A 20,303-nucleotide genomic window follows, 5' to 3' on the forward strand; every position below is an offset into this window, starting at 1 on the left:
CTTGGAAGAAGGTGCCAGTCTCCAACAGTGAAAAGGCATTTTTCTCCCCAGTACGATGCTCTAGCTCGCCACAGCCCCAAAGGTGTGCCAGCTGAAGAGGCGCTCTGTGCTTGGGGTGGGTGGGGGCCATCCCCAAAGCTCGGCCCCGAGAGTCCTCGGGGACACACACAGTGGGTACAGATGCCCCAGGGTGGCCAATGTCACTATGGCCAAATTTCCAGAAAGAGACCTCTTGCTCCTCACCCTCTCTCTCTCTCCTCACCTGCTGCTGCGTTTGGCCCTTGCTCTCGCATAGTAAGCTTCATAAGATTTCGGTTTCAGCTCCAGGGCCTTAGTAGCAAATTCCTCCGCCATTCCAAAATCCTGTCATTACAATAGGTGTGCAAATGAGTCATTGAAGAGATATGAGAAATAGACAGCTTGGGAATAAAACAGATTACAGGTACATTTCTTTGACATTTATGGATGGGGCACCTGGGATTCTCGACATGCCTGGCGTGGCTCTAGCCACATGGGCCAAATGCAAGTTCCTTCGGCCTTTTGCCCTGTGTGGTCCTGCAATGGCTCCTGGGAATTTATCTGCCCTAAAGGACAAAAGTGTTTTTCGTCTGCCCTCTTTCTGCCTTTGGAACAACGTTATTTCTGTCCCAGAAGCCAAATGTCAACCCACTGAAGCTCCTGAATTTGGAAACCTGAACTCTTGTTGCACACCTGTGTATGAGGCAAACACCCACACTGGCATCTCGTGTGGACCCTCATTGTACCCCCCCTCTTCCTGCCTCCCCCACTATTCCTTGACTTTTAAGGGGCAAGAAAAATCCAGGAAGATGGGGCTATGTGAAAAAGAACTGACTGGCTAAGGGGAGTGGACGGAGGAGGGGTGTCAGGCAGGCTTGGGTTCAATTCTCAGCTCTGCTCTGTAAGCCCACAGAGCCCGCCCTGTGTTTTCTCATCCGCACCGACCTCCCAGGTAGGACTAAGAGCAACGAAGCATCTGAAAGTCCCCCACACAGGAGATGCTCAAGGAACGGCAGTTTCCCTTCTGTTTCACAGAGGCTTCTGGGGCCTGCTCCTTCTCTTAACTCGTTCCTTGCTTAGGAAACATTTAAAGTTTAAAAAACAATTCTGAAACAAGAGAGAAGCCGGGCTGTGACTGCGGTGTCTGCTGTCACCTCATCTCTTGGTCACTGAGGTTCCCTGGAGGAACACGGTTTCATTGGTCTTAAGAAGCCCGGGGAACAGGAACCATGGCAACAAAGCCATCATTTTCAAGACACCCTTACACACTAAAGGGGAAGGTTTTCTCCTCTTTAATATCAAAGCCATAGGACAGCACAGGAGCCTCTGGTTAAGCTTGTGATTCCTAAAGCAGAGCAAAGGCCCTGTGGTGGAGGTAAAATGAAAAAAAAAGTTAACAGGCAACTTTCTACCAAAGTTGACAGATCTCAGGTGGCCCTGGCATGCAATCTGATGTGGTGCCTAAGAGGAAATCTCCTATCTTATAGCATCGGCTTCCAGCTCTACTATTTTCAACCTAACCTGTTAATTTTTTTCTTTTGCGATGATCATTATTTCTGGGATGATTAGAACTTTTTCAAGAAGCAGAGTATCTGTGAGGCATAAAGTGGCCAGTAGGTCAGTGGCAGCTTCGGAGCTTCATCTCACGCTCACTAGCTGGAGCTGTAGGAGACCCTCGGGGCTCTGCCTCCTGTTTCATGTCAGAACCTCACCGCTTCCCCCGAGAACCTCCACCATGTCCCCATATTCCTAAGCACCTAGAGAAGCTCTGCCTCTTAGGGCATCACTGTGCTCTTGGAGACACCCAAGTCTGCTTATTTATCAGGGCTCTTTTCACTGCTAGCTTTTAGATGGATGATCAAAAAGTCATTTTTCTGGAGCTGACAGCAGATCTCTTGCCACAGAGGCTATAAGGTCACTGCTGGACACCTGAGTTCTTTATTCTGTTGTTCAAACGTTCCTGTTTGGCTAGGATTATTTTTGTCTCCTGAGGAACCTGAGACCTCAGGCTGGTGGATGTCAGACGTTCCTGATACAAGCCTGGCTATTCCTAGGATCTGAGAGAGGGTTCTTGGCTCAGCAGTGTCTGCATATCAAGAGGGCAGTGGCTGAGGGCATCACAGGCTGTATCTAGGCAGGCAAGAAGAACCAAGGGCTATTTAGGAGATAATAAGGGACCAGGAGGGGTTTCCCTGGTGGACCTGCCAATTCAGGAGACGCGGATTTGACCCCTGGCTCAGGACGATCCTCTGGAGAAGGAAATGGTAACCCACTCCAGTATTCTCACCTGAGGAAATCCCATGGACAGAAGAGCCTGGTGGGCTGAAGTCCATGGGGTTGCAAAAGAGTTGGACATGACTTAGGGACTAAACTAATGAACCAAAGGTCCAGGAGGAGTTCTGAGACTCCTTCTGTGACAAGAAGGGACCTGGCATGTTAGAATAAAAGGATGAGGAAAGAAGTGAAAGTTTAAGATTAGCTTTAGACATTAAACCTTGAAGTCCGTGGTCCTGTGCCTTCTTTTCAGCCCTTCCTTAAATGATGAGGGGGTCTCCCAGGAAGGAAGGGAATGACTACAATTGTATCTAATTGAAGCTGGGAGTTCCAGGGTCCACTGCGCTCACCTTTTCCCAAAGACCAGAAACCTGACTTGGGGGGCAGGGCAGGATGGTGATGGGTATTCCAATTACTTTCAGTGGGAATCAGGAAAATTCAGAAAGCTACAAAGCGCCCACAGAATTCATTTTTTACAGTTTGAGATACAGATTGTAATACTTAAGTCTTGATTTCTTTCAAATCGCAAATGTCAGTGCTCTGTGAAGGACAACCAAGTTCCAGATGGGGGCAGACAAGGATTTGGGGGCCTGCTAAAAGCCAGGGTGTGACATGGATCATCAACTTTCAGGGCTGTGGAAAGGAGCTGGGATGAGAAGCACTTACGTTCATTTTCCTGCGACATCGAGAGAGGTTGAGGAGGAGAGACACCTTCAGCTCCCGGAAGGTTTTCAAGTCCTCACCAAACCCTTCTCTAGGGAACTTCTTCAGGGCATACTGGTAGCGCTGGGCGGCTTCCTTTACTTTACCTTTCTAGTGGGAGCACAAGACGGCAAAACACAGTGTTGGTCTGCTGAGCAGCTGAGGAGGTCTGCTCCCGTTCCCGTCCTTTCTTCGCGGTTACCACTCAGGGTTAGCCCTCCCCAGCTACACCCCGTGGCGCAAGGACAAGGTCCCATCTTTTCCACTGGGAGCTCGCCTGGCAGGCAAGGCGTGGTGAGGGATTCCCAAGACACAAGCCAGAGACACAAAGCCTTGGCAAATCAAAGACCTGGGGCCCCGGCTTCCCAACTGGATTCCCGAACGACTGACCGTATTCATTCCAAAGGAGCCTGTTCTTGGCCCAATCTCCCCGGGACACAGCATTCCCTAGTCCTGATCGCTCCAAGTTTATCACTATTTCTTGACCTTTGGCCTATCTGGAAAACTCTTTTTGTTCCACCTTGCCAGTCCTCTAGAAAAGGCCATGCTGTTCCTCACAGAGGATGTGGGAGCTAAATGAGTCTATCTGTTGCTTCCCTAATACTACTGATACAACAGTCTCAGTGAATCTTTCTCTGTTTTTGGAAGAGGCATGGGGTACAGTGGTGGTAGAGACGTGAAACTGAGAATCTGTGATTCCACCTGACTAGGTAGGAGGCATTTTCCAAGTAAATCTGTGAGTCACTGAGGGACCTAGGTCACAGGGCCCTTGAACTTTTCTTACATTTTTCTTCTGAAAATCTGTAAGCGGAGCCCAAAATGGTGCGGGAGGCATCTCCCATTCTGTTAGCTCATCTTTTTATTCCTTCCATTCCTTCTGTGTAGTTGTAACTCCAGCCAGAGATCCTGAGCTTGTATTTTCTCTTTCACTGAGGACAGACTTGGAGTCTTCCAAGGCAGAATTTTGGGTGGGAACAGGAGTAGCTCTGGCTGTTCTCATTAGGAGGCAGGACGCCTTGTCTCAGGATGCCAGAAGTTATATCATAAAGAGGGCTTAGGTTCTTGACAGCACCGCCATTCTCAAGTCCATCAGCACGACGCCTAGAGAGGCCCTTCTGTGAAGCCGTGTAAAATTAGGACTGGGCCAGAGCTCGTTTCCCAGAAGCCTAAGGGACCTAGATTATCAAGCTTTCACACAATGGTCCTCAGGAAATACAACTCTACTCACAGGAGCTCTGTACTCCTTACTTAAAGCGGAAATAATGTGTGTCACAGTCATTTCCTCATCTCTGGGCCTGGGCATGTCTCAGTGACACCCGCTGCCAAAAGCTGGGTTGGATTTGTATTTACCTTCAGGAGGAGAAGGTTCAGCTAGTCCTCATACAATGAGATGGCTCTGACATGGAAAGTTCTTAACGGCCTTCCTACAGCCCCTGGGAGTTTGTGTGTGTTAGGGTATGGAGCCTTCAGCCCGAACCGTGAATACAAGACTCCATATCTTTTTTTGTTGTCATTCAGCTAATGATTTCAAGTAAATCTATAACTGCTCTTTGTCTCGGTTTCCTTCTCTTACTCAGGGATGCCAATAAGCTAGTATTACTACAGACTTTTAAATCTACACATATAGTAAACATAAATGCTAACATCAATGCCTCTTGCCTGCAGACTGGGAATACCTGCAGTGCCTATTTTTCTTCTCCTTGTCCCATGGTTTCCAGGCTCCGATAAACAGATTCCGTGTAGAATCTATGGCACCACCTATCAGTGACCAGGTAAAAACCAGGTCTTTAGGTTGATCAGCTGTGGGCACATGTAGGCCCACGTTGAGAAAGCAAAAATCTGGGATCCTCAGCTTATGAGCCCTCCCCTGAGGGATGGCACTCTCCTGATGACTCTAGAACCAAGGAGGAGAACTGACACCAATGTCATTCTACCAAGACTCTGGTGAAGTCTACGTGCAGGGCAGAGTCAGCAGCCATCCGGAGAAACCTCCTTCTTCCCCTCACCTTATAAAACATGTCCCCCTCTTCCATCAGCTTGCTCAGCAGGATGATCATGATGTCTGGTTTGGAGGTGGCCATCGCCCATGTGGCTGGACCTGTAGTGTACAGGATGCATGATGGGTAAAAAACTCATACAATGTAAGGGTGGTAGGAAGCTAGGTGAAAAAAACACCCTGGGGGGGATTTCTGCTGAGAGAACAACTTGCTCCACAACACTGGCCTCGTCTTTTAGAACTGGGAGTGTCTCAGCGCCTCCCACTGCCAACAAGCCGCGTTGGATTTGTATTCACCTTAAAATAAGAATCTCTGAACGGTCAGAGTCTGCACCATCGGAGGGCAGCAGAGCCTGCATGTTGTATTCAGGCAGGCGATGCTTAGTCTGGCGTTACTTTAAATAAGGAACTTGGGAGAAAAGGGTTTACGTTAAATGTCACTGTAAGATTTTAAAAAATCCAAAAAGGGTAATTTATTTCAGAATCTGGGACTCAAAACCCCTAGCTGTTCAGTCTCTTTAATTTTTAAGCATGTACTTTGCAGAAGGGAAACCATGAACACTTCTAAAGGCTCCCTTAATTTGTAACCACTGAATAGGACCCCTGGGATTCACACTGAACTGTTCCAGTGTGAAACAAGCCATCGTGACAGAGGACCACTCTACCCACAAAGAGAAGGAAAAGGTTAACTCGATTAGTTTACAGATGCCTGAACTATTTACCAACTAAGCTTTTCTGGGTTAGTTATCAAAAGTTCAAGTTATTCTCTACAACAGTCATTTAAAAAAAATATCTTCTTTTAAGGTGAAGTAAATTAAAAGATTAGAGGTGTTGGGGACTCATGCAGGCTAAATCAAAGAGGAGAAGGCAAAGCTGACCAAGCCATCAGACCACGCCTGATGCTGACAGCGGTGAATATACCTCGTGGGCGACTCGGTAACGTCTGACAACCTTCAAAGAAAGGAGAAAACAAAAAGTTGTAGGAGAGGAAAAAAAAATGGATGAAGGTGAAAAAAAAAAAAAAAAAGAAGGAAAAAGCAGCAGTGAGAGGCAGGCAGCAAAAAAGCCAGCACATCAGCCAACCCTCGTCTACGGGTCCGTGGGAGGGGCAGCGGAGGGGCAGCAGCCGCAGGGACCCGAGGGTCCGAAGCACATACAGAGCAGGGCAAAGCGAAGGCTCGCGGCATCACAGGGATCCAGGATGCTCACAGGGCGGGGCTGCTGCCGAGGCAACAGCGCTGAGATGCACTTAAGGTCAGAGCAGCCTCCTGGCTAAGGCGACTCGGGCATGGCAGATAACCACGTGACTTTGGACACAGGGTAGTGTAGACCAGGGCTCTTCTCTGGGCCAAGAGTCTTTCTGTTCATTCAGATAATAACTGGGCCGGGCAGAGGGGAGACTATACATGTTCACGCCGAACGCCCAGGGCAGCCAGACCACTGGACCAGTCTGGCCGCTGGGCACAGATGGCCAGCACCTTCCTCCTTTCTCCTACCTATCTTGGCTCCTTTCTTCAGAAGGGTGACAACAACAGAAGTGTTCCGGCACCCCACAGCCCTGTCCAGAGGGCGCATTCCGCTGTAGTCCACGTGCTCGATCATGGCCCCGTGATCCACCAGGAACTGGACCTAGGACGTGATCAAGCAGCACAGTCAACCCAGGTGTGAGGGCTCCAGCTGCTGCCTGCCCTGTAGTTAACTGCTGGTGTGAACCCAGGGTGGTACAGCTGGAAAGAACCCGCCTGCCGATGCAGGAGACATGGGTTTGACCCCTGGGTCAGAAAGATCCTCCAGAGGAGGAAATGGTAATCCCGTCTAGCATTCTTGCCTGGGAAATCTCATGGACAGAGGAGCCTGGCGGGATACAGCCCATGGGGTCGTACAGTCGGAGACGACTGAAGCCACTGAGCATAGCACAGGTGTGAACCAGGCAGGACAGCGCTGGTATTCCAGGGCCAGACCCCTGTTCCTAGTTTTCAGTCATGTTTGGAATATTCCTGAGCTCAAGCAAGTACAGATCTGAGAACTTTATATCAGGAATCATCAACCCCAGACAACACTGTGGATGGAGAGCCTTCCCTCCTCCTCCCACCCTGGGGGCTGGTTAAAGGCACTCACCACCTCAGCGTCGCCGTAGAAAGCGGCTAGATCCAGCGGGGTGCGGCCGTTCTTATCGGCGTGGTCAGTGGCAGCCCCGTTATCCACCAGAGAACGGACCACCGAGAGATGACCCTTCAGACAAGCCCAGCTGAGGGCGGTCAGTCCTTCTTTGTCCATGAGAGCAATGGAGGCACCTACAGGGCAAGCACACCACAGGGCTGAGGAAACAGGAACAACGGGAGAAGTCACAGCAGGAGTGGAAGCCGGGTTTCAAGGTGTGCGCATGTGCTCAGCTGTGTCCGACTCTGTGACCCCACGGCCTGTAGCCCGCCAGGCTCCTCTGTCCATGGAATTCTCCAGGTAAGAATACTAGAGTGGGTTGACATGCCCTCCTCCAGGGGATCTTCCCAACCCAGGTCTCCCGAATTGCAGGCAAATTTTTTACCACTGAGCCATTTAAGGTGTATATTCGGCCAAAGCACAGCCTCTGCTTCTGGTGTGTTCCCTTTTAATAAAACTGTTAACAAAACTGCTACCATGAGTGGTCAGTAGAAGAGTCCCATTCTCTGGGCATCCTAGGTTATGCATCCTGAAGCTTACTACTCCCCGTGAGAATCCTCTACTTTGGCCAAAATGGATGTGCTCCCTGCCTTGAGAATCCCCCGCAAGTGTTCCTGTACCCTCACTTCCCGTTATGTTGGTCCCACATGTGGACACCTTTTCTTTCCCCATATGGGACTTGCCTTACTTCCCCCATTCTCTAGGAACCATCTGAAACCTCCCTGTCTCCAAGAGGCCTCTCCTGCTCACTATTACCTCATCTTGAATCTGCCTGACACACGTCACCTTATTCTGTTACTCATCTTTTTTTTTAATGTATGCCACTTATATGTAATAAATTCTCAGGGAATGTTTTCTGAACTCAGCAAAAGTCTTTCATTTTTAATAGTATAAACTCCTTGAGAGATTCTCATAGAATAAGGAGCTCAGAACATGTTTATCATTGATGATAGCACCAGGCCACCTTCTCCCTCCTTAGAGTGGGAAGGGAATGGACTCAAGGGAAGAGGCTGGGACCAGGCCAGGAAGGGAACCAGGAGTTTAATTAAACTAGTCAGCCTTCAACAATTCCATCCCCACTTGCTTTGCCTGTTTTATATTTTGCATCTTCTTCCCTTCAGCGTTTCTCTAGGAGCAAGCATACTTGACACTCAGTTTTGTAATTAGTCAAAAATTCAATCTACATTTGGTCCTTAGCCTAGGTTGTCAGCTCTTGGGTGGCAAAGAGCCTGTCATTGCCTTGCGGGTTTTGAAGAGTACCTAAGGTGACTCTTTCCACACAGTTGGTGTGTCATGCTCACTAACAAAATGAGATCAACTTACTGCACACACAGTACACTTCTCAGGCTGCCTCCTCGCTGGATGTCAGATTCAGATGTCCGATCTGATTCGGATGTCAGATTAAGCTCAGGACCTGCCACAGCCAGGCTCTGGAGCTCCTCGGCAGTCATGTGGCCTATCCCCTCTGTGCCAGATAACCAGATTCTGGCTTCCCGTGACAGGATGAAGGGCTGGATGGTACCATATTCTTAACCCTGAGGAGAGTCATCTATGTACTGGGTCCTCTAGTTTGTGACTCAAATGCTGATTCTAACACGGAGTGAATTTGAATATGGGACAGAATCTAAGGAGGTTTCTCAGATGCAGCATCTATAAATTTCCTGGACAGAGTCTCCAGTGGTTGAATAAGCAGAAGAAGAAGGTTCTGGATGTATATTACAGATAAACTGATTTTTACAAAGATGAGGGAAGCTGGAATTTAAGAAAAGGAGATACATATAAAAAACATATTACTCAATTTACTCTGAAAATTCTATTTGAGACCTTATTCTTCTCTCTTTCCTTCTCCCAGAAGTTAATAGAATTGCAGTTCTCCCAAACATTTACTTATTTTAAAACTTTAAAAATTTTTATATTGGAGTATAGCTGATTAACAATGTCATGATAGTTTCAGTTGGACAGCAAAGGGACTCAGCCATACATACACATGTATCCGTTCTCCCCCAAACTCCTCTCCCATCCAGGATGCCACATAACATTGAACAGAGTTCCAAGTGCTACACAGCAGGACTGTGTTAGTTATCAATTTTAAATATAGCAGTGTGTGGACTGATGTTAAAGCTGAAACTCCAATACTTTGGCCAGCTGATGCGAAGAGCTGACTCATTTGAAAAGACCCTGATGCTGGGAAAGATTCAGGGCAGGAGGAGAAGGGGACGACAGAGGATGAGATGGTTGGATGGTATCACCGACTCGATGGACATGGGTTTGGGTGGACTCCGGGAGCTGGTGATGGACAGGGAGGCCTGGCGTGCTGCAGTTGATCGCATCACAAAGAATCGGACACGACTGAGTGACGGAACTGAACTGAATTGAGAGGTCCATCCCAAACCAAGTCTCAATTTTAGAACTATGTGGAGTTCTTATCAACTCATCTATCCATATGTCCTACATATGATCAATCTTTTTTTGCACTTGGCCCTTCTGTTCTATGCTAACTGCCACTGCACCTGGATTTGGCATCACCTCTTATCTATTCAATGACAATGGTTTCCTAATTGATCCCCAGGTCCATTATCATCTCTTCATCAACTCAACTATTCATACTATTGCCAAATTTTTTTTTAAAGCACAACTCTGGCATTGATTGATTCCCTTTTAAAACAATCTTGAAAGGCTCCCTATTGCATTCAGAGAAGTCCAAACTCTTTTAATCCGTTCCTTTTCTTAGTATAACTTTACTTATTTATTTTTGGCTGTGCCCTCTGTTGCTGTGCAGGCTTTCCTCTCGTTGTGGAGAGTGGGGTCTCCTCTCTGGTTGCAGTGCTCAGGCTTCTCACTGTGGTGGCTTCTCTTGTTGCTGAACACGGGCTCTAGGGCAGGCAGGCTTTCACTAGCCGCAGCTCCTGGGCTCTAGAGTGTGGGCTTAATAGTTGTGGCACATGGGCTCAGGAGTTCCTCAGTATGTGGGATCCTTTTGGATCAGCGATCAAACTCATGTCCCCTGCCTTGGCAGGCAGATTCGGATTCTTTACCACTGAGCCACCAGGGAAGCCCCAGTCTCTTCCTTTTCAACTTCTTTCCATGTACGTTTCCAACAGTCCTCATGTACATCACTGGACAACTTGCATATTTCCCCAGTCTTGCTGTGTACCTGTTCCTCTTCTCTGACCTTTCATTTACATTATATCCCCTCCCTGAATACAGAACATTTTTCCTACTCAAATTTCAAAGTCTGTCCTGTTCTAACTCAAATACCTTTATCAGCACACTCAGGATTATCTGCTTTTTAAGGCAGTTACTTCTCTTTGTTTCATCCCCTCCTTGCCAGATTATAGACCCTTTGAAGACACGGATTATAGTGTATTAATTAGAAAAAGATCACAGTTCCTAGCACAGTGTTTTGCAAATAATGTAGGCTAAATATACATCTGTAGAATTCGCTGATTGAGAGAAAGTCTCTGATTTAAATGTGAAAGAACGAAACAGTATGGAGATCAGAGTGCCTGCAGTGAAGGAGGACAACTCTCTGAAATCTGTGTCCGATGATCTTCTTTTTAAAAAATATTATTTATTTCTAGTCGAAGGATAATTGCTTTACAATATTATGTTGGTTTCTGCCGTACATCGACATCTGACGAGCTGCTTCTATAGGTGTGCGGCAGACCCTGTGCGGTCATCTACTGCTTATCTGTGGTGAAGGGTCCTCCCTTTTCCAGCAGACTTGGGTTGTTCTGGGACATTTACTACTGCCATGTCTTATCCTGAGCATCTAGGGATATCCTCCCTTGCTCCCCAACACCCATGTCAGCAGAATGAAGGATCAGTCAGTTCAGTTCAGTCACTCAGTTGTGTCTGACTCTTTGCGACCCCATAGACTGCAGCCCGCCAGGCCTCCCCTGTCCATCAACAACTCCTGGAGTTTACTCAAACTCATGTCCATTGAGTCATTGAATCGGTGATGCCATCCAACCATCTCACCCTCTGTTGATCCCTTCTCCTCCTGCCTTCAATGTTTCCCAGGATCAGGGTCTTTTCAAATGAGTCAGCTCTTTGCATGAGGTGGCCAAAATATTGGAGTTTCAGCTTCAATATCAGTCCTTCCAATGAACATTCAGGACTGGTTTCCTTTAGGATGGACTGGTTGGATCTCCTTGTAGTTCAAGGGACTCTCAAGAGTCTTCTCCAACACCACCGTTCAAAAGCATCAATTCTTCGGCGCTCAGCTTTCTTTATAGTCCAACTCTCATGTCCATTCAAGATGTCGATGTATGGCAGAAACCAACACAATATTGTATGGTTTTTCCACCACTGGAAAAACCATAGCCTTGACTAGACAGACCTTTGTTGGCAAAATAATGTCTCTGCTTTTTAATATGCTGTCTAGGTTGGTCATAACTTTTCTTCCAAGGAGCAAGTGTCTTTTTATTTCACGGCTGCAGTCACCCTCTGTAGTGATTTTGGAGCCCCCCAAAATAAAGTCTGCCACTGTTTCCACTATTTCTCCATCTATTTGCCATAAAGTGATGGGACCGGATGCCGTGATCTTTATTTTCTGAATGAAGGATAGATACTGTGAAACCAGGTTGGTCTGGTGGTTTGTACTAGGGCAGCAAGACCCACTTTGCACATGGGGAAAACAGTTCTCTGACTCGAACCCACTTTTGTGAGTCCGAGGTAGTGAAGACACATCTTTGGGGGTGAGAGCTAAAGATCCAGTAAGTCTCTGACTGAGCTGTAATTTGAAATCTGAGAACAAACCTTGCCTTCTTCCCACATCAACTACCCTTCAGCAGCTCCGGCCTGGGCATGATTTTCAGGAGTTTGCCCTCCTTGAAGCGTATGCACTTGTGGATATTAATTATGAATGATGGATGATCAGATCCAGTTTACTCATAGGGGAGGCTCACTGGGATGGGGGTCAAGGCTGATCACAGTCACACGACCTCCTGCTTCACTGAAACACTCAAGCTCCACTAGGTGGTACTGCAGAGTCAGCGACTGGAGCGCTTCTACCACAGAGGTTCCCGCATCACTCGTCACTGGTCTGCAGAGGTGAATCAGGTCACAACCCTCGAGGGGAGCCTGGAATGCTCTGGATGGTGTGACCACAGTCTCCTTTTACTTACCTCTCATTCACCAGAAATATGTGAATGCTGGTAAATGTTAAAGGGAATTTATTACAATAGGAGGATAATATTAATACCCTGATTCCTCAAATAGGGTCCCACGGTCAACAATCGTTTAAACCTTCATTTGCTTCCTTTGGATACAAGAAAAATATTAGCTGTGCAGGTTGACAAAAGAATTGACAAAGTTAAAGTCAAAATACAGTCTCTGGAAGATGAACATTTATTGAGTGCATATTAAAACTTCAAAGTTGGGAGAGTACTGATTTGAATTAAAGAACTTATACCATGTAAATTTGATTAGGATACCAAAAATCCCTCAAGCCATAAAGAAATAGAGAATGTCAGAATTAGAGAGGCACCATGTTAGAATTAGAACATCAGAATTTAGAAGAGAAGAGAGAAGATAGACTTTCACTTTCTAATCAAGTGGATTAAGAATACTCATTCTTAACACCTCTTGGAATCCATCCCTGGAAATCACGAGCTTTGGGTTTTGATGGGTACTGACCATCAAGCTCTGGCATCCTAGGACTGACCTTGAGCAAGGAGAAAGTCCACAGTTCCCAGGTGGCCTTCAGAAGCTGCCATCATCAGGGGAGTACGGCCCTGCTTGTCTGCCATGTTGACATCAGCTCCGTGAGTAAGTAAAAGATCAACGATCTGCAGGGGCAGAGAAGGGGGGATGGATGAGCCAGGAAGTGCTGCTGAGCAGACACATGCATGCCATGCCCACACCATGTGAGTTCCCTGCAAATCACCTCTAGCGAAACTTGCCACTGCAAGAACCTCCTCTAGTTCCCACATGGTCTAGTACCATGGGATTTGATCACTGACTTTCTTAGGGAGAGCCAAATGAGAACTCACTCTAAATGTCTGGCTCAGCCACTAAGTAAAAAAAAAAAAAATCCAAGATTAACGGAGGCCAAGATGTAGACTAAACAATCCCATAATGGGAGAACCAACACGAGTCACACTGCCTATGTCAGGGCCATTTTATTGACTTCCAGGTGTTGCAAACCTGCCTGCAGTGAATGTTTACCACCAAACAGAACACATACAGTGCCTCTCACAACTCTTCAGCACTGTTTGGCTCCTAGGACTACTCAATTTTTTTCAAAGATTATAACCAATATGCTTTCTTTTCTGTCCTACCCAGAATTCAAACATCTGGAAAGATCGCATAACTATTAATAGAATTTATATTTGTTGTTTTTTGGTCACTAAGTTGCGTCTGACTCTTTGTGACCTCGTGGACTGCAGCATGCCAGGCTCCTCTTGTCCTTCACTATCTCCTAGAGTTTGCTCAACTTCATGTCCATTGAGTCGGTGATGCTCTCTAACCATCTCATCCTCTGCTGCCTTCTTCTCCTTTTGCCTTCAATCTTTCCCAGCATCAGTCTTTTCCAATGAGTTGGCTCTTCACAAATTTACATACATCACATTTTCTTTTTGTAAGTTAGAGACTCCTGCAAGTAAGTGGTTGGCAGGCATCTGTTGAACCTGCCAGAGAACCTGTGGATGCTGTGAAATAACCAGTCAAAAGCAGCCAGTCCTTCTATCCAGTACAGATCATCAGGACGATTCTGCATACTGACTTTCTGACACAGTCTCAAAGTAGCTACTTGCTTACCTGCCAGTGGCCTTGGCGAACGGTGCTGAAGAGGGGCACAGCTCCCCGGCGGTTGGGCTGGGCCACAGCTGCCCCCTGCTCCAGGAGCAGACGACACACCTCTAGCTTGCCCCTTCCGGCTGCAGCTGTCAGGGCTGAGGGTAGAGAGCGCAGCGTGAGGACAGGGGGGCTCGCCCTCTCCAGCCTCTGCCGGGAGCAGGGCAGCACACCTGTGTCTGATGGATGTAATTGCTACTTTACCTTCAAGAATGATGATTCTGGCTACTCTCGCCAGGAAGGAAATTTTCAAAGAAAAATAATGAATAAAACCACATTTCAAAGGGCTTACATATATGGAGACAATAATGATAATAAATTTATTGAAAAATCACCTTTGACCAAAACCTACTTGGTTTCATTTATCCTACCCAGACTGTCTTTTTTCTGCTTTCGACTTATCTCTTTTTTGGTACCCCTTCCAGCTACAAACCTTTCACTGGTATGTGCATGGGTAAGACTAAAGAAAAAAGGGTATTTGCAGAGGAACGCTTTCTTTAGAATTATCTGGGAACCACCTCTGGGCCAATTTCTACTTGTGGGCCCTTAAATTCAGAGAACCAAAGTCAGAAATGGCAGCCTTAATTTTGCTCATTTCTTAAATAACAGTTTGCTGTATTGCTTTTAAGAGAGTTTTTACAATAAAGATATATAAAAAACTGTAAAAAAAAAAAAAAAAAGAAACTTCAGTCTAAGCTTTAGGCCAGTTTTCATTCCTTTTCTTCATCAGTTGAGATAGAAGTTTCTAGTACATGTGCAACCATTTTTATATGAAGGTCAAAACTGTTCAGGGTAAGTTTTAAAGATGAGAGAAGAAATATGACAAAGGCTCTTTTCTTCTGAAGACAGAATAATGGAGTCGCAGATAAAAAGCAACTATAGAGAGGAAAAAGGACACCGCGTGCAGGCAGAAACGTAAACATTCTTCTTTCTGTGCTCCAGTCCATGTTTATGACCTCTGATAGAGTGGAGATCTGAAGAGCACTTATTTCATCCTTTGAGTGCTATTTCAACAGTAGTAAGAGGAATCTGTAGATATAGCTTCTGCTGCTAAGTCGCTTCAGTCGTGTCCGACTCTGTGTGACCCCTGAGACGGCAGCCCACCAGGCTCCCCCGTCCCTGGGATTCTCCAGGCAAGAACACTGGAGTGGGTTGCCATTTCCTTCTCCAATGCATGAAAGTGAAAAGTGAAAGTGAAGTCGCTCAGTCATGTCCGACTCTTCGCGACCCCATGGACTGCAGCCTACTAGGCTCCTCTGTCCATGGGATTTTCCAGGCAAGAGTACTGGAGTGGGGTGCCACTGCCTTCTCCTATACCTTCTACTAAGTCCATATTTGAACAAATATGTGTTTGTCTCTTTCTAACCAGGGATTTCAAACATGTACACCTAGTGTTTTAAATGGATGAGGGTAGGGAGGATGGTAAACGTTGTCAGAAAATGGCAGGAGTTGTACTTTTCAACAAAGAGGACGGAGACCTTTTTTCCCACCGAGACTTGAAAACCTGATGTGGTGATCAGCAGGCTCTTCCTTTCTAAGGGCCACCTACTCCAGTGACAAATCAGAACAAGATAGTACTTGGCAGGTGCAGACAGGATTTCAGTTTGCAAATGTTGGGATCTAATCAGGGAAGCAATTGAAATTCAAATCAAATGGTCACTTTTTTTTTCATCTAAGCACAGATTATGGCATTTTGTCTTTGAGATTGGCCAAATTTATCCGCAAGTGACTCATATGCAAAACTACCTGTAATTTTCTCTAAGTTAAACCTTCAAAGAGTAATCTATTCCTTCCTCAAGGATAGAAGGATGTCTGAAAGAAAATGTGACTATTTTAGAAGGTATGCTCATTCTTAAACTAGATATATGTAGGCCTTGTTTGATGTGCGTTTTTTGTTTTATTCTGGCATGCTTAACCTAGGTACTTTCTCTTCTGTTCCTCACAGAAGGGCAGAGGCTTCCTTCCATCTGAGGTGAGGGTCATTTCCAAGGTGAGTTACAGGTACTGATGGATTTGACTGTTTACTTGACAGAGAAGTTTTGTCTCTTGTTCTTTAAATCAAAGTGAGATTCCGTCTTTCTCAAGTTCACATTTCCAACAGTTGAGGGAAAAAGAAAAACCTTCAGTTCCTGGGTCAGAACACAAGAGTAGCTTAAGAATCTGACAATCCTCACGTCGTATACACTGTTGTTCAGTGACTAAGCTGTGTCTGACTCTCTGTGATCCCATGGACTGCAGCACGCCAGGCTTCCCTGTCCTTCACTATCTCCTGGAGTTTGCTCACACTCTTAAGACGGTGATGCCATCCAACCATCTCATCCTTTGTCTCCCCCTTCTCCTCCTGCCCTCAACCTTTCCCTTACATAATGTTGTATGTCAATTATATCTCAGTAAAGCAGGGGGTGGAGGGGTGGAGAAAGAGCTTGACTGGCTTTGATGCTTGTTAGGAACCGTAAGAATCATCTTGTTGGTACATAAAACAAGGGGTTTGAAAAATTACTAACTCTCCCAAGTTTAAAGCAGCTGCTGGGACAGGGTTGCAGCAAATCTCCGTTCAATGTCTTGTATATTGCGTGGCGCACGCGTGTGCAAATACATTCTTTTTTGCAAAAGAATTTATAGCACTCTGGAGAAAATACAGACAGTATTTTGGAATCAAGCCTCTCATCAATGATGATGGTTCACAGAACACAGCTGAAAATTCACAAACAGTGCCCGTCCTGAAAATTAACACTATCCACTCTAATCTGGAGTCATGTTGCTGGGGCTGGCCCCTTTCAACCCACTGGACAACACATTACATGAGAGGGAATGTTCCATTCGGCCTTTCTCCTTGTATCATCTCTGCTGCTTAAGTTCTGATGTCATTTGGCAAAAATCTCCTGCTGATTGCTGGACATGGTCATTAACACAGCTGGCCAACTTCATCTCAGAACAACACAACTATGGAAAATTGGGTCTGTACTTTTCAAAACACAAGAGCAAGGAGTTGCTTTGGCTGGACTTTTTATATGAGTCTTATCAGAAACTGTTAAAACTTTTTGAAAGAGAGACGATTAAGGCAAAGCCAGTTCTGTAAAACAACAAACTGCTTCTTAGAGCAAACATTAACAGCCGGGAGCCCAATCTCTTTTCCTGAGAGACCAGTAACGGAATTTGTTCCCTGGCTTGCCAGCATCTGATGAGATTATCTGACCAAAATGATCCTTTTTCAAAGGGAAACATCTAAGGAGTTTGAAGAGACAGACAGGATGCAGCTCAGAGTTGAGGAAACAGCCAAAGTCTGCTTGGATGGGATAATGCTGATGCTAAATAGAAGGCAGAGGAGCAAACGGTTCTTTTGTTTATCTTTTGTCAACCTTGAAAGAGTACAGCACAGACAGGTCATGTGAGACCAACGTGCTGGAGGTGGTGGGGGAGACACAAACATCACTGCTGTCCAAAACAACAGTCATTAGGTAAGCATTGACGGAGCTATTTGTCAGATCCTGTCTGCTCTCAAGGAACTCAGGGTTGCGTAAGGATAAGAGACAAACAAATATACTGCTATACAGTGTGATAAGCACAAAAGAGGTAAGTCCATGGGGGCTGTCTGGAGGTGACACAGAGCAAGAGTGTCTGGGAAGGTCTCCAGGAAGAGATGACAATCTGAATCAGATGCTGAAAGAGAAACAGGAGACTTATAGGCAAGGGCATGGAGAAGCTTTCTAGGCACAGGGCGAGCATGTGTGAAGGCCCCAAGGTGGGGACAGCACGTTTACCATTGCTGGAGAAGACGGGCAACAGAGGAGGCTAGAGATCATGACTGGTTTTTTTAATGCTAGTTATTTATTTATTTTTTTGGCTGCACAGCATGGCATGTAGGATCTTAGTTCCCTGACCCCAGATTGAACCTGTGCCCCCTGCAATGGAAGCGTGGAGTCTTAACCACTGGACCGCCAGGGAAGTCTCTTTATGCTATATTAAAGCTACAGGTGGTCAATGAAGGGTGGTAACCAGGAGAGTGACATGGACAGACTGTGGCTTAGAAATACCACTTTGGTTGAAGTCTGCGAGATAAGTCACAAAAGGGTAAGGCCTGAGATCAGATCAGCTAGGAGGTAGCTGCAATAAACTAGATAAAAGATGATGAAGGTGTGATTTAAGGGCATCTTGTTTATTTTTTGAACTTCTGCTACTTTTGGGCCATGGGATGGCTCAGGTTCTCCAGAGTTGCTAGAAGCTTTTTAATGCTGGTTTTGTGTTGAGACAGAGCAGAGGAGGGACCACTGAATAATCTTGTCACCTTAAGTGCTGGTCTTCTGTGTAGTTCTATAAGAAATCTGTGAAAACCCTGCAGGATGGGAGGGGGTCAGTCAGACGGTGAACGCTCGATGTAGGCAGACGCTCTTTGGAAGGACAAAAAGGCCATAAAAGTAGGATGAAAACAAACAGAATATTCTAGTGACCTGCTTTTAGAAAATCTGATATGTAAAAATTACTTCTCAATAAATATTTCACTCTATGCTAGGATATATTTCACTGACTCTAAGAGGCACTTTCTTCCCTCTGCATTTTAACATCTCGAAGTCAGGATGTGTCTTATAATTGATGTGGTAATAAAGAACTCTGTCAGTTTAATAGGCAGAGCATTTTTCTTTTCTTTTTGGAATGGTACATAAAATAATGGCTATACAGCAATATAGTAAATGATACAAACTGTTGGAAACATCATGACCATCATATTTAAGTAAATATGTATTAATACATATTGTGTGTTGAGGCCAGGGTTGCAGATATAAGACCCTAACCAGCTGGCTGCAGGTCACACACTTTCACCCTCTATATAAGAGAGACATATAAGATTTTGCCATTGGAGGATACACGATTCAATGGGTTATCATAAATTTTAAATGATTATGTGCTGTAAGTTAGAAAGAAACATGGATACTTAGTAAAGCCATCACTACAGATAGTGGTGCTAGTGGTAAAGAGTCTGCCTGCCAATGAAGGAGACCCAAGAGGCTCTGGCTCTATCCCTGGGTGGGGAAGATCCCCCGGAGAAGGGAATGGCAACCCATTCCAGTCCTCTCGCCTGTAAAATCCCATGGACAGAGGAGCCTGGCAGGCTCTAATCCATGGGGTCACAAAGGGTCAGACATGACTGAGCAACTGAGCACAGTGTGCAACAGAGAAGCAACTAGAGCCTACTCCACGATAGTGGTTGAGTTCTAGAGACGTCTCTTACATAGCGGAGACATGATTTTTCAGAAAGTTTTCTGAAGTCAAATAACTTTATAGCTCTATAAATTATACTACACATGCATTTCATCCTAACTCATTTAAATAACATCCTATGTTCATAATGCTGAAATTAGTTCATCTAAGTATCAAATTAAGCACAACACAATTCTGACCACAAACAAACTGACATGAAATTAATTTTTTATACAATCTTGAGATATGGTACATATTAAGAAAATTAATATAACAAACTTTATTACACACTTTAATGCAGGAAATATTTTAAAAGTCCTGAGGCCATAAAGTTTTACTCTAATAAGAAATTCATATCAATAAAAGTAAGTCTTCCACTTAGTTCACACCCTTTTGTGGTTGTTGTTTTAGAGCAGTTTAATGGGCTAAGCAAAACTGAGGGGAAGATACAGAGATTTCCCACACACCACTGCCCCCACATTTGTATACACCCCAACTAGAGCTGTCCATTTGTTACAACTGATGAACCTACACCGATGCATCATGATCACCGCAAAGTCCATCGTTTGCATTAGGGCTCACTTTTGGTGTTGCGCATCCTGTGAGTGTGTGGACAAATGTATAATAACCTGCTATCTATGGTTACAGTATCATATGAAGTGTTTTAACTGCCCCTCAAATCCTCTGTGCTCCACCTATTCACCATTCCCCATTTTCCGCAACGCCTAGCAACCACTGATCTTTTTCCTCTCTTCATAATTTTTACAAGGGTTGTGTTTTTTTTAAAAAAATTGTATGTTTTTTTTACTTTTGGCAATGGATGTAGTATGGTTTAAATTTCCTTTACCAGGAAGTTATTTTTCTTATTAAAACTCCATTTCAGGGTTAATTGCCCCCAAAAGGTCTGAGCTCACACCCTTCTCGAACACTTTGAAGGAATTCCTTCAAGGAGAGCACTAGAATATGTGTGATAGTCATCACTGTGATTGCGTGCTAAGCTGCTTCAGTCATGTCTGACTCTGCGACCCCATGGACTGCATGTAGCCCGCCAGGCTCCTCTGTCCATGGGATTTTCCAGGCTGAAATCCTGGAGTGGATTGCCATGCCTTCCTCCAGAAGATCGTCTCGACCCAGGGACTGAACCCAAGTCTCTTATGTC

General features: G+C 45.5%; 1 protein-coding gene across 10 annotated transcripts in view; it reads right to left on the reverse strand.

Annotated features, from left to right (window-relative positions):
* TANC2 (tetratricopeptide repeat, ankyrin repeat and coiled-coil containing 2) overlaps positions 1–20,303 on the reverse strand; it is a 363,388-nt gene that overhangs the window by 9,126 nt on the left and 333,959 nt on the right. For 7 of the 10 annotated variants that reach the window (XM_044938797.2, XM_044938800.2, XM_044938802.2 and 4 more), the window contains 8 exons: positions 13,913–14,046; positions 12,819–12,942; positions 7,109–7,284; positions 6,487–6,619; positions 5,912–5,941; positions 5,001–5,092; positions 2,959–3,105; positions 263–363 (listed from right to left, as the gene is read on the reverse strand). In XM_044938797.2, the coding sequence (XP_044794732.1) occupies positions 263–363; positions 2,959–3,105; positions 5,001–5,092; positions 5,912–5,941; positions 6,487–6,619; positions 7,109–7,284; positions 12,819–12,942; positions 13,913–14,046 (937 nt within the window). The remainder of the gene's footprint in view (positions 1–262; positions 364–2,958; positions 3,106–5,000; positions 5,093–5,911; positions 5,942–6,486; positions 6,620–7,108; positions 7,285–12,818; positions 12,943–13,912; positions 14,047–20,303) is intronic. The other 3 variants (XM_044938803.2, XM_025279872.3, XM_044938798.2) reach the window with 1 other exon arrangement.

Source organism: Bubalus bubalis, chromosome 3, assembly GCF_019923935.1.
Source record: "Bubalus bubalis isolate 160015118507 breed Murrah chromosome 3, NDDB_SH_1, whole genome shotgun sequence".
Taxonomy (NCBI): domain Eukaryota; kingdom Metazoa; phylum Chordata; class Mammalia; order Artiodactyla; family Bovidae; genus Bubalus; species Bubalus bubalis.